The sequence below is a fragment of the Podarcis erhardii genome, assembly GCF_964252035.2.
Source record: "Podarcis erhardii genome assembly, chromosome: 3".
In the NCBI taxonomy this organism is placed as follows: domain Eukaryota; kingdom Metazoa; phylum Chordata; class Lepidosauria; order Squamata; family Lacertidae; genus Podarcis; species Podarcis erhardii.
Window position 1 is genome coordinate 112594773 of NC_138507.1, and position 14273 is coordinate 112609045.

Here is a 14273-nt window from a genome sequence, read left to right on the forward strand (position 1 = left end):
GGTGAATTTCGGTCAATCTGGCCTGTAGTTTCGTCAATTTACTGAGTATGTTTATTTGTTCTTTATCTGGTAGCTTGGTAAAGTTACTCAGCAGATCTTCTTCTTCTGGGACTGTCCAGTCTATTGTGTCAAGGGCGAGGTTGTTATTTGATGCTACAGTCGCATGGTTTGGGAGCTTGGATTTTTCTTGCGTGATTTTCCGGGTAGCTGGCTGCGGTTTCTCCCATCTACTGGGTTCTTCCACGGGAGTAAGGCAGATGTCGGCTTCTGGTGGAATGGCCTTGTTCATCTTGTTCTGTCTTTTAGATGCAATCAATGGTCTGGGTGATATATCTTCAAAGTGTCGGCGCGGGATAATTCCTTTCTGGGCTAAATGAGCCTTTTCCCTTAAGAGTTTGGTTGGAATTCTATGGCTACCAAATCTTAGTAGTACTTTTTTGGAATATCCATCGTTAGTAAGCCTCTTGACTGCTTTTAAGTCAATACTTCCACCCTCAAGGCTAAGGAGCAGATTTAGATGATGTCTGGCCCAGAAAGGTGACTCCCAATAAGGTAGGGGCCCTCTATATGGAAAAATGTGGAGAACAATCTCACATGGCCTCAGTATCAGGTTGATTGAGTGAGGGGGGCTTCCTCTAGTTTTTGGCTGGTTTAGAGACATAAATTTGTATTTGTTCTGTTTATCTCCAGGGCTTATTAAGGATGGCAAAAAGGGAGTGAGTTGCCTCCTTTCATCTGGGTTGTCCAGCTTCTTGGAGATGTTTTGTAATTGTTCAAAGATTTTTTGAACTGTTTGAGCAGTCAGTAGGCAGCATTCCTCTAGCAGCTCCACCTTTCTATCAATTAGTGCTTGTGCCTCTGTTATGGGAGTAGTAGCCTTGTCCTCATTTATTCCTAGGGATATCTCTTCAATTGTCTTTTCATGCGAAGAGTTGAGGAAGGTTTTGGGAGGAGATACGTGCTGTTTTTGAGGTAGCAGGTAATTATCTAGATTACTCTGTTTGAAACCAGAGGACTCTGTGTCAGTTTCTGTATCAAGACACCTGAGTCTTTTGGCTCTTCTCATTGCTAGATTCTTCTTAAGTCGATGAGATCAGACTTCTAAATAGGAGTTTAAAACTGGGGCCAATTTTAGCACTCCTTTGAAGTACCCCCCTCTTCTTCCCAGTTTGTTAAAACAACTGAGATGTTTGGGGGTCCACGAAGTTAGAAGTGGTGGGAGAAATTTGTGGTTTTATAAATTTGTAGTTTTTAGGGTTAAAAGCCGATTAAAAGTCCTTAAGAATCCTTGGAATAAGTTTATCACAAGGAGTCGACGAGAAACTGGGAGGGAGTGCCTTAATGCCCGGAGGGGAATGTCTGAGAGCCTTCGTTAAAGCTTCATTAGCTTCTTTAAGTCCCGGCACCGAGGAGGATAAGATAAGATGTTCAAAAGCACAGCGAAATGGTGAAAGGAAATAAAATCCAAAAGGGGAAGGAGAGCCAGCAACATTTAGTTAAAAGATCTCTTTGAGCTCCGATAAGAGCGTCTTACCTCGGCGCCATCTTGAATCAGGGTGTCGGCTTGGCTTTTTATTTTGTTCTGCTGACAGAGTGTGCACGGATCTCGGAACGTATCTGAGGCTCGTGTCACTGACTGACTGATGCTGTTCCACAGGAGACTAGTGATCGTCTGGAGCCAGCTGGGGGCCTGCCTGATGCCCCCGTCTCCCCAGCAGTATCCTCTTCTCACAAAGGCCAGCTTTCGCCCAGAGACCTAAGCGAGGAAACCATTTTCTCAAGAACCTCCAACTAATTAATTGACCTAAGAAGCAGGGGCGGAGGAAGGGGGTGTGGTAGGGGCTGGGGGCCCTGGGTGTCACCACTGAGGGGGTGACAAAATGCCGGGCGACACTCACCGACGTCCCTGCAGTGTGCCCAAGCCACGCGTCTCTCCTGGGAGAGACATGGTGGCTTAGGCGAGCACAGGCTCTGCAGTGCCCAAATGGTCCACCCACTGCCTCTCCCTCAGCTGTAGGGTGGCTGAGTGGGAGGAGGCCCTGCAGAGCTTTCCTGCCCCGGCTGGCCCCATCCCTGGGGCACAGGGCACGCATGCCACTCCAGGCGCCCGATTGGCTTGCTCCGCCGCTGCTAAGAAGACAGACTCAAATGAATATATTTGGAATCAGAGGGACGTTTTCATCATTTATTTGTTCTTGTTTTTCAAAATAAGGCTTGTCCTTTAGGTAATAAGAAAATTCTGCAGGATCTGTAGACAGTCGAATATTGCATAGGTGCATGTATAAGGCTATGTTTGAATAAATGGGTGTGTGGGTGCTTTTTCTTCAGAAGAAGCTGACTTGGTCATTCCTGTGGTGTTTCAAGGAACCTATGGATGTATCAATAAGAAATGCCCCATAGTAAATTTGGATGAGTCACTTGAACTCAGCCCAGATTTTTAAAATATATATTTGTTGGCCTGGACAGAGTGGGGATGTTGTGTTGTGCTTTGAAACATTGCAAAAGATTCCTACAACCGTTCTTTTGTCTGAAGACCCTACAAGGTCAAAAGTAAGCAGTGTAACTGATAAAATATTTTCCAACTTCTGGAAGTCAAGCCCTTATCTAAGGAAGAAAACTTTGTTAATTCCCAGTAACTCCAGGTATTAAAGCCCAGCTGAATCAGTTAAACCGAGGAAAACCAAACACATTTAGGGGTGTATCTCATAGGGGTGGGTGCAGAAAATGTTTCAGGAAGAGTGATGCAATGTATTTTATTCCTACACGTGTGTTTGTGTGTGTGTGTGTCCACATATATACCTGTATTTATATATGTGGTTGTGTGTGTAAGAGAGAGAGAATGAGAGAGTGGGGAATGACAAAGCTAATTTCTAGGGTAAGAATCACATAAAAACATGTGAACTATCCTTTTGTTTTAGAGCAGTTCCAGTTTCCATATACAGTGGTACTTTGGGGTGCGAACAGGATCCGTTCCAGAGCCCCATTCACTTCCTGAACATAACATAAGACTCATCTGCGCGGGTTGCGTTTCGCCGCTTCCACGCATGCACATGATGTAATTTTGACCATCTGCGCATGCGCAAGCGGCGAAACCCGGAAGTAACGTGCTCTGTTACTTCCGGGTCGCCGCGGAGCGCACCCCGAAAGTGCTCAACCTGAAGTGTGTTTATCCCAAGGTATGACTGTATACTTTTACAATTGTCACTACATTTATGGAGGGGCAAAAATCTTCCCTTCAGAATGATAGGCAGCAGTAGGATGCCATCACTTATTTATAAATGCCATTTACCCCATATGTGCTGCTTGTAAAGGCATGTCAGTTAACCTCCCACAGGGGGTCTAGAACGCATTCCAGCCTTGAAGGAAATTAAAATCTTTTTAGCTTAAGGGGGAGGGTCTCATTAGGGGTTCATCAAATTAATGTCATTTATTAGCCATTGATTCTGCGTAGAGAACATTTGGAGAGAAGCACACGAGGGCAAAGAAAATTGCAGCACACAGATGTAGAGGTATAAACTATTAATACTAATTGGCTCATTGAGACAGAATTCCACTTGCAGAGAATTCTGCAGATGCACTTTGGCTCCTTTTGTATCCATGTGGTCTAAACCACTGAGCCTCTTGGGCTTGCCAATCAGAAGGTTGGCGGTTTGAATCCCTGCCACAAGGTGAGCTCCCTTTGCTCTGTCCCTGCTCCTGCCAACCTAGCAGTTCGAAAGCACAAAAAGTGCAAGTAGATAAATAGGTACCACTCCGGCGGGAATTTCTGTGTAAGTGCCTATGCAAATGTCCTGAAAACACCGGAAAAGTTTTGTGTTCCACGTTCTCAAGCTCAGGACGTCTGGAGACAACCTGTTCTGGTCAGGGTTGCACTCCCTTAGAAGAAGATGCTTCATATTTTGCGGATACTCTACGATCCAGCATTGTCACTGGAGGGCAAAGTTTCCTCAATGGTGAGGAGTTCCTGTTTCCAGCCCCATCTGATTTGCCAGGTATATAGCCTTTTTGGCAGAAATGACTTGGCCATGATGCTTCGTGAGCTCTAAGTGTGGCTACTCTTGAAGACAACTTGGCAACTTCAACTGGTTCAAAATGCAGTGGCCAGATTATTGACTAGGGTTAGGTTTAGAACTCATGTAACTTCTCTTCCAACTGCTTTGGCTGCCTGTTCATTTCCAGGTGCAGTTTAAGATGTTCACACTAGTGTTTAAAGCCCTAGACGCCTTCGGCCCCAAACATCTGAGAGCGCAGAAGCTCTTGGGTATTAAGATCAGCAGGGAAGGCCCTCGTGGTAATTCTCCCACCCTTGGAAGTTCAGGAGGGTGGTGACCCAGAACAGGGGCCGCCCCTAAAGTTGGGAAACTCTGTCTACACAGAAGTGTGTGGCACCTTCACAGAGTAGTGTCCAGGATCAGTTCTGAGTTGTGAGACCACATCTTGTTGGGATGCTGCTGGGAGTCGGGGGCAATTGGCAGCCCCCCAGCTGGCTCCAGCCACTGGCCGGCAGCCGGGCGATACTCCGGTTCTCAGAACAGCATCAAAACTGCGACTCAAGCCTCAGATACCTTTAGAGACTCTGAGCACGCAAACCAGCAGAGATAAGAACTCTTTGCAGTAGAAGAGGCGGACAGAGATGTGTAAGCAGTATTTACAGGCATTTTATTCAGCATAGTTCAGGAACAAAGGAAAACATGTCTGCTTCCTTTCGTCTCCAGCAAAACAGCAATACAAAAGCTATATACAAACGGAAGTTCCCAGCAGATCTGTGCTGGAAGTAAACAGGCATGTGACACACAACAGTCCTGCCTGTACCCTTTTAAGGTGGAACGGAAATATCATAACATCCTCCCCCTTTCCGTGTAACCTGTAGTACCTGTGGTTCAACCCAATTGCAACCTCTGTACATAAACCTTAAGTTGTTCTCTGTTAACAGCCTTAGACAACAGATCTGCAGGAATTTTGTTTCCTGGCATGTAGGACACCTGAATGAGTCCTTTCTGAACTATATCCCAACAATCTTTAGAGGGGATGAACCCCCCCCCCCCGAAAACAATCTGAGCACATAATTCTGGGTTAAAGAGAGAAAGCTGGAACCTTCATGCCTTGCTTGAGGAATGGGAGACAGGTCTTGCATTCATGTCCAGCTTGTGGGCTTCCTGTAAGCATCTGGTTGGCTGTTATAGAAGCAGGATGCTGGGCTGAACTAGGCCCTTAGGCTGAACTAGCCAGGCTCTTTATATGTGAAAGATTTTTCAGAGTCTGAACCAGGAATTAATATTAGACCATGCCATGTAGTGACTTAATCCCCATGAAACATAGCAAACCTATAGTTTGATCGAAGAATGAGATTAAAGTCAGTTTTATATTTGTATTTTTGGAAGCAGGGCACATCTGCTTATTGTACAGTAGAAGAGAGCTTTATCTGATGAAACAGATTGCAAGCCTGCCAGCAGCGAGAATTAACTGTTCTGTAGTGCTCATCCATATGCACTTTGTTAACATAGTCAGTGATGGTAAACTGGAGAGAGAAAAGGACTGATATCTGATTCGTATCAGATAAAATACCTCTCAATTAAGAGTGCTTAATAAAGAACGGCGTGTGCATTTACATAAATTAACCTTTGGCTACTACACGAGCTGAAGAATGGAAAGAATGATGTTTTGTGAACAGGTGTCAGCAGTTACCTTAAAAAAATAAATAATGTGTGTGTGCCGAATCAGAAAATCAACATCCGAAATGAGGTCTTTCCACATTGCAGTCCATGGAGAGATATGTAGCACACCAATGGCATATTGGTATTTTCTGGCCTGGTGGGCCCTGTTTTTTGCAGACCCTGGCAGACAGGCTTTAACAAGCCCCAGGTGAGCTGCCTTTCATCTTTGATAGACAGCACTGGACTTGGCAACTGCTTGTCCATGCTACCATTTGCCCTGCTGCATCCCCACAGGAAAACTCTCTTATTTACTGCTGAATCAGAGCAAATGTCCATCAGATTTTCCACGGACTGATGTTTGCTCTGATTCAGCAGTAAAGAGAGGGTTTCCCTGGGGGGAAAGCAGCGGGGCAAACAGAAGACTGCTCAGACCCGTGCCTAGAAATCATGAGACAAGCAGGAAACAAGTGGCTTTACATTATTATGCACGGACTCCCATTAACTAAAACCTCGTGTAAGCTGCAAGTTACCTGTATTCTTATTCATTGTAGTTTTATGAGCTGCACTGAATACCAACTGAAGGAACACTGGTCCACTGCAGGCAGAAGCTAGCCAGAGCTGAGTGCTTTTAAGTCACACTGCTTTCAGTGCACATTTTGAACACCCACAGGAAACAGTGCAACTTAAGTAGGGTTGCCACATGGCCTCTTTTTCCAGGACACATCTTTTTTTCCGGGGTAAAATTTCTGTCCGGGTGGATTTTTTTAATTTGCCAAATGTCTCTGGCTATATTTTCTGGATGAGACATAGGTTGAAGACTTGCTTTCTTCTTCTCTTCTCCTGCTCCCGCTCAGCAATATATCACAGCTTCTATAGCTTACATATAGTAGAGGTATTTAAAATGAGAGTCGTCATAACATGCTCTTATAGGCTCTTCAGAATCTTCTTCTTTGGCGATCACTTGTAGTCAAGTAAGATTGTCTTCTATGAACACGGTCTTAACAGTGAGTCCGTAAGTGACAGTGGAGGCCAATTCTGGATCTCCATGTTCTTCCGCAGTGGGGACATAGGTTTCTAGGTGGGAGTTGATCACAGTGAGGGTTTGCCAAGTGTGCCTTCAGCACGTTTTCCCCTTTCAACCTGAGTTTGAGGCAACCCTAACTTAAGGGCTTAACTTTCACTGGATCACGGCACAGTGGATCAGTGTGTCGTGCTGTTGACCAGAAGGTTGGTGGTTTGAGCCCACCCAGGGATGACTGTGGGCCAGAGGGCCCCTTTCAACTCTATGATTCTATATGCCATATAAACAGACTGATAGCCAGCCATCGTCATTCTATTTTTTTATATATATAATAATTTTTTTTAGTTTTTTTAACATATCATTTTCAACAATAATTAAACATACTTTTACACCTTATACAATCTTTTTTGACTTCCATCATTCACATCTGAAAATTTTCCAATCTAATCACTTAATATGCATTTCTTACTTTCACTATTACATTTAAATCTCATAATGAGTATCTCTAATCTTTCTCTATTTTGCAATGTTTCATTTATTTCTCCTTACAAAACTTCTTGTAGTCCAACCAGCATCATTTGTTGATTATAGTCTTCTGTGAATCTCTGGTCCCGCAGGTTTCGAATCCTTCCTGTCATCTTATCCAATTCTGCGTAGTCCATTAATTTTGTCTGCCATTCTTCTTCCGTTGGAATTTTTTCTTGCTTTCATTTCTGCGCTAACAATACTCTTGCTGCTGTTGTTGCATATAAAAACAATTGAACATCTTGTCTATTAATATCCTCACCTGTAATCCGCCGTCGTCATTCTAAGGCTATTCTGTCCTCTCTCAGGTTTGTCCATCCGAAGCGTGTGCTGGAAAGCAGACCGGCTTTTAGCAGGGACGCAGGACAGCGAAATATTTGAGGTCATCGTGAGAGAAAGAGACAAGCCCATGCTCATAATGCAAGGTCACTGCGAAGGAGAGCTCTGGGCCCTGGCAGTGCATCCCAAGAAACCGTTAGTTGTTACCGGCAGCGACGATCGATCCGTGCGGTAAGGCAAGAGCGTAAGAAGATGGCCTATGGACTGTTGCCACATACATTTTGGGGAGCTGCCATGCTTTAAAATGGGGATGGGGGCATTTCCTTGTTGGTAAATGTTAACTTGTGGGTTGACATAGCAGACGACACAGCGATTTCTCCAAAGCAGCTCTTTATTTTGTAAGCTGGAATAGAACTGAACAGCAAACAGCTCAGCCGGCCTGCTTTTATAGGCAGCCGGCTGTCAACATTGTAGCAACAACAACCCAGAGTTTCCCGCCTAAAATAACTGACGTGGACCTGAGTGAAAACTATCTACAGACCTGAGTGAAAACTATCTACAGTATTCCCCTGCTGGCCCAGGGTGAAACTTCACTACATAACAGTAAACATCCCAGGGAGGGACACAGCAGTGGGGAGTGGGCCCAGAGACACAAAGTAAGTACAGTGGTACCTCGGGTTACGTACGCTTCAGGTTACATACGCTTCAGGTTACAGACTCCGTGTGCTGGTCCCGGGGGAAGGTACCGTGGGTGTAAGCAGAGTCCACACGAAGAGGGGCGAGGTCCAAGACGGGGAGCCGGGCGGGGAACAGGTACGCTGGAACAGGAGGCCGAGCTGGGAACTGGAACACCGGATAGTCAGGAACAGGAGGCCAAGCAGGGATCAGGAACACAGGAAGGTCCAAAGCCAACAACGACGTTGCTCCCGCAACCTGGGGCCAGGCTGACTGGGCTTTTATCCTCTTCTAAGGCCGGGGGCGGTCCCGACCCCCAGGAGCCCCGCCTCCTCTGGCCTTAAGGCGAGCACTCCTCCTGGGGGCAACCAGTTCCCTTCGCCTCTCTGCCCTAAGCCTCTGCAGATCAGGAGAGGCCGAAGGGTTACTGGGCCCTGGAGGAGGCTCACCTGTGGCCACTGAGTCGTCAAGCCCCTCTGGGGCCAGAAGGGCTTCACCTGGGGCCAGCTCCTGATGCTCTGTCACAGGTGCAGGCTCTTCAGCATCTAGGCCTTGCCCCAGTTCAGCCGGCCCTGGAGGCGGGGACTCCTGTGCAGGCTGGGATTCCTCTGGTTCATCCTCAGAATCGGAATCCCAGGCCATCACACCATCCCCCCTCCCAGGCCCCCCCCTCAACCGAGGGTCCGGACCCGGCTTGCCGGGGTACGTCGCATGGAACTCTCGGAGGCAGGCAGGTGCGTGGACGTTGGCCGCTGGTTCCCAGGAACGGTCCTCCGGTCCATACCCCTTCCAGTCAATGAGATACTGCAGCTTTCCCCTGCGGTATCGGGAGTCCAGGATGCGTTCCACCTCATACTCAGGCTCTCCCTGAACCAACACTGGCTGCGGACGGGGACGGTTCGGGTGGAACTCGTCGGGTGGGGCCACCGGACTCAGCAGGGACCTGTGGAAGACCGGGTGAACCTTCAGGGTTGCGGGTAACCGGAGACGGAATGCTACAGGAGAGACTTGGTCCACGATAGGGAACGGGCCGGTGAAGCGGGCGTCCAACTTCCGCGAAGGTCGAGAGGGGTGGAGGTGGCGAGTGGAGAGCCAAACCAGGTCACCGACGCGAAGTTCTGGCCCCACCTGGCGGTGGCGGTCGGCCTGGGCTTTGTACGCTTCCTTGGCCTGGTGCAGTTGCTCCACCAAAAGCTGTTGCTGGGACTGGAGCTCTTGAAGCCACTCCGTCACCGCCGGGACCGCGGATGCCGGCAGCACATCTGGAAACAGCCGTGGATGATAACCGTAACTGGCCTGGAACGGGGTCTGCTGGGTGGATGCATTCACCGCGTTGTTGTAGGCGAACTCCGCCAATGCCAGGTGGTCGACCCAGTTATCCTGCTGGTAGCTGCAGTAACACCGGAGGTACTGCTCCAGCACCGCGTTCGCCCGTTCCGTCTGGCCATCGGTCTGTGGGTGGTAGGCTGACGAGAGGCAGACCTCTGTCCCGAGGGTCTGGTGTAATGCTCGCCAGAACCGGGATGTGAACTGAACGCCCCGGTCGGACACCACGCGCTCTGGTAGGCCATGCAGGCGGAAGACATGCTGAAGGTACAGCTGAGCGGTTTCCTTGGCTGTGGGTACAGATGGGCAGGGGGTGCAGTGCACCATCTTGGTGAAATGGTCGGAGAACACTAGAAGGCAGGTACAGCCACGAGACGGGGGTAAGTCCACTACAAAGTCCAACGAAACCGTGTGCCAAGGGCGCGGTGGAACTGGCAATGGCTGAAGTAGGCCGGGGGGTCGCCCGGTAGGACCCTTGGCGCGCCGGCAGACATCACAACCAGCAACGTAGCGAGCCACGTCGGCCTTCAGGCGGGGCCACCAAAACTCACGGCTGACCAGATGGGTGGTCCGATACCGTCCAAAGTGCCCCGCTGCTGGGGCATCATGGGCCATCCGGAGAACCTCCAGCCGCAGTGGCCCTGGCGGGATGTACAGACGGCCGTGGTGCAGCAGAAGGCCCTGATGCAGGACCAGCCCCGGATACTGTGGGCTGGACCCTTCAGCCAGCTCCCGGAGTCGTTCCTGGGCCCAAGCGTCGACCCGCTGCTGTTCCCGCACCCGAGCCTGCAGTGGTTCCGCCTCCTGGGTGGCCAGGAACGCAGCTGGAGGTAGGATCGTGGTGGGTTCTGCTTGCTGTACCGTGTCTGCGTTGTCTTCAGGTTTCCGGGACAGGGCATCTGCCTTCTGGTTCTGAGAGCTAGGGATATAGCGGATCCGGAACTGGAACCGGGAAAAGAACAACGCCCACCGGATCTGTCTTTGGTTCAGCTTGCGGGTGGTCTGGAGGTACTCCAGATTCCGGTGGTCGGTTCTCACCTCCACCGGATGTCGTGCCCCCTCAAGATGGTGGCGCCAGACCTCAAAGGCCACCTTGATGGCCAGTAGTTCCCGCTCCCACACAGTATAGTTACGCTCCGCTGGTAGGAGCTGGCGGGAATAGAAGGCACAGGGCAAGAGTGGCGCTTCAGGTCCATTCTGTTGAGACAAGACGGCACCGAGAGCCGTACTGGAGGCGTCGGTCTCCACCACAAAGGGTCGAGAGGGGTCAGGATGTTGTAAGATCGGCGCCCTCTGGAAACAGGCCTTCAACCCCTGGAACGCCTCCTCTGCCTCCTCGTCCCAGGAAAACGGCGTCTTTGGGCGCAGTAGCCGGGTCAACGGGGTGGTGCGATGAGCATAATCTGCGATGAAGGTCCGGTAGTAGTTGGCGAACCCCAGGAAACGCTGTAGGTCCTTGCGGTTCCGGGGTGCCGCCCATTCTCGAACTGCTGCCACCTTCCCAGGGTCCATCTGCACCCCATCTGGAGAGAGCCGGTGACCAAGGAAGTCCACAGTCCGCTGATGGAACTCGCACTTGCTGAGCTTTGCGTACAAACGGTGCTCACGCAAGCGCTGCAGCACGGTCCGGACATGTCCCTCATGGCGAGCCGGGTCACGGGAGTAAACCAGTATGTCATCCAAGTACACCACCACGTACTTATCTAACAAATCCTGGAACACGTGGTTGATGTAGCGTTGGAACACAGCAGGCGCGTTGCATAAACCAAAAGGCATAACCAAGTATTCGAACTGCCCGTACCGGGTCCCAAACGCTGTCTTCCACTCATCCCCGGCTCGGATCCGAATCAAGTTGTAGGCCCCCCGGAGGTCCAGCTTGGTGAACACCTGTGCCCCTTGCACCCGCTCCAGCAACTCCGAAATAAGGGGCAAGGGGTACCGGTCTGGGATGGTGATTTTGTTCAGGGCTCGGTAATCATGGCAAGGACGGAGTTCCCCACATTTCTTCTTAACAAAGAGCACTGGTGCCGCAGTAGGCGAGGTGGAAGGCCTAATGAACCCACGCTCCAGGTTCTTGCGCAAGAAGTCCTGCAAAGCCTCGCGCTCTGGCTCTGTTAGAGAGTATAAGCGACTCACCGGTAGGGGCGCTCCGGGCTGGAGGTCTATGCCGCAGTCAAAAGACCGATGCGGCGGCAGCTGGTCTGCCCCCCGTTCCTCGAACACGTCTTGGTAGTCCCGGTACACGGCTGGGAGCGTGGGTGCTGCCTCCTCCGTGGGTGCGGCCGCTAGCATCTGCGACTGAGCATGGGAACATGGATCTGGGAAGTGTACGGTCCGTTTGACCCAGTCAATCTGAACGTTGTGAGCCTCTAGCCAGTCCATTCCGAGCACCAGGGGGAACCGGGGCATGGAGGCAATGTCCAAGGTTCGCACCTCCCGGTGCTGCTGGAGACACAGGACCAAGGGCTGGGTCTCCCGAGTGACGGCACCCGAACGCAGGAGCCGTCCGTCAATTGCCTCCACCTGTACCGGTTCTGGTTTGTTCTGAAGTGGCACCTGATGATGCACGGCAAAGGCAGCGTCCATATAGGAGCGGGTTGCCCCCGAATCTACCAAAGCGTGGGTAAGAATCCAGGGCCCACCTGGAGGGTAGAGACGCACCGGTACCATGAGATGTCGCAATTCTACTGGTGAGGGCCCTTCTTGCATGGTTTGGGACCCCACGTTGCTAGGGCCTTCGACTACCGAGGTTGGCGGTTTCCCTGCGACTGGTAGCTTCTCGGGACAGGAACGGGCGTAATGTCCACCCCCACCGCAGTAAAGGCACAGGTTCCCCTCCCGACGCCGCGACTTCTCCGAGGGGGAGAGCCGAGGTCGCGCAGCCCCGAGCGGCGTTGGCTTGACTGGTAACTCGGCTGTGGGCGTGGACCTGCTGGGAAGGACTGGCGCCAGGAGTCGGGAGTGCTGGCGGTCCCGGGTCTGGCGACGGTCCTCCAACCGATCGTCTATCTGCAGGCTCCGCTGAATGAGGGTATCCAGTGTGGTGGGACGATCCATCATGGCCAACTGGTCCAGTATCTCGTCCGACAGTCCCTCAAGATACTGGTCCCGTAGTGCAGAGTCATTCCAAGACAAGTCTTGTGCCAACAGCCGAAATTCTGTGGCGTAGGCGGCGGCTGTGGACTTGTCCTGTCTCAACCGACGAATCGCCCGATTGGCTTGGCTCTCCTTCAGTGGGTTACCAAACGCAGTCTCTAAGTGGTTACAAAACCCCACATAGTCCATTAGCAAAGGAGAGTCTTGCCGGAGCAGTGGCAAAGCCCACTTGGCCGCCTGGTCCTTTAACAAACTGATTAAAAAATGCACCTTGGTGCGGTCGTCAGGGAAGTTCCGGGCTCGCCCCTGAATGTACAACTTGGCCTGGGCGAGGAACATGGGAAAACTGGCCTGGGTCCCATCAAATTTCTCTGGCAAGGCCACTGGGTACTTGCCTGGAGCTAGGGCGTCGGCCCCAGGATCTGGAAAGGCTTCCAACCGCTGCTGAAGCGCCGCAACCACATCGCTTAGCTGCTGAACGGTGTGGGTCAAGGCCTGGTTTTCCTGGGCCAATGCCACCAGCGCAGCCGCCTGGTCAGCCATGGCCTCTGGCTCTTCCCGAACGCACCCCAACGAAGGGGGAGTGCGGGTGAGGCGGGAGCAAACTGTGCTGGTCCCAGGGGAAGGTACCGTGGGTGTAAGCAGAGTCCACACGAAGAGGGGCGAGGTCCAAGACGGGGAGCCGGGCGGGGAACAGGTACGCTGGAACAGGAGGCCGAGCTGGGAACTGGAACACCGGATAGTCAGGAACAGGAGGCCAAGCAGGGATCAGGAACACAGGAAGGTCCAAAGCCAACAACGACGTTGCTCCCGCAACCTGGGGCCAGGCTGACTGGGCTTTTATCCTCTTCTAAGGCCGGGGGCGGTCCCGACCCCCAGGAGCCCCGCCTCCTCTGGCCTTAAGGCGAGCACTCCTCCTGGGGGCAACCAGTTCCCTTCGCCTCTCTGCCCTAAGCCTCTGCAGATCAGGAGAGGCCGAAGGGTTACTGGGCCCTGGAGGAGGCTCACCTGTGGCCACTGAGTCGTCAAGCCCCTCTGGGGCCAGAAGGGCTTCACCTGGGGCCAGCTCCTGATGCTCTGTCACAGGTGCAGGCTCTTCAGCATCTAGGCCTTGCCCCAGTTCAGCCGGCCCTGGAGGCGGGGACTCCTGTGCAGGCTGGGATTCCTCTGGTTCATCCTCAGAATCGGAATCCCAGGCCATCACACTCCGCTAACCCAGAAATAGTGCTTCATGTTAAGAACTTTGCTTCAGGATGAGAACAGAAATCAGGCTCCGGCGGCGTGGTAGCAGCAGGAGACCCCATTAGCTAAAGTGGTGCTTCAGGTTAAGAACAGTTTCAGGTTAAGTACAGACCTCCGGAACAAATTAAGTACCTAACCTGAGGTACCACTGTAGAGCAATGTATGCGTCAAGCCCTGTAAAAGTCAGAGGTTTCTGTTCGCAAACACACAAACAGGCATCATGAAAGAGGATGTGCAATCAAAGCAGATGCTTCACCACTGAACTATGGCTCTGAAAACTATTCCTGTTCTGCTAAATTTTTCTCAGAGGAAGGCTCAAGCATTAATTGTTCTGAAACACCAGTAAAGCTTATGAGATCCTTAATTTACTGGTGAGGTGGTTGCTAAGTAACCCAATTTTTGGGTGCGAGGGGATGCAGCAGCCAGCATAAGTTTCCAGTAAATAAACTCGGTGG

General features: G+C 51.3%; 1 protein-coding gene across 8 annotated transcripts in view; it reads left to right on the plus strand.

Moving 5' to 3' along the window:
• Positions 1 to 14273, plus strand: part of EML6 (EMAP like 6) — a 201059-nt gene that overhangs the window by 75708 nt on the left and 111078 nt on the right. For 7 of the 8 annotated variants that reach the window (XR_014154519.1, XR_014154520.1, XR_014154521.1 and 4 more), the window contains one exon: positions 7509 to 7710. The exons of the other annotated variant lie outside the window; for it this stretch is intronic. Coding sequence is in view for 2 of the 7 variants with exons in the window: in XM_081854439.1 (XP_081710565.1) it covers positions 7509 to 7710 (202 nt within the window). In the remaining 5 variants the exon portion in view is untranslated. The remainder of the gene's footprint in view (positions 1 to 7508; positions 7711 to 14273) is intronic. 8 annotated transcript variants of the gene reach the window in all.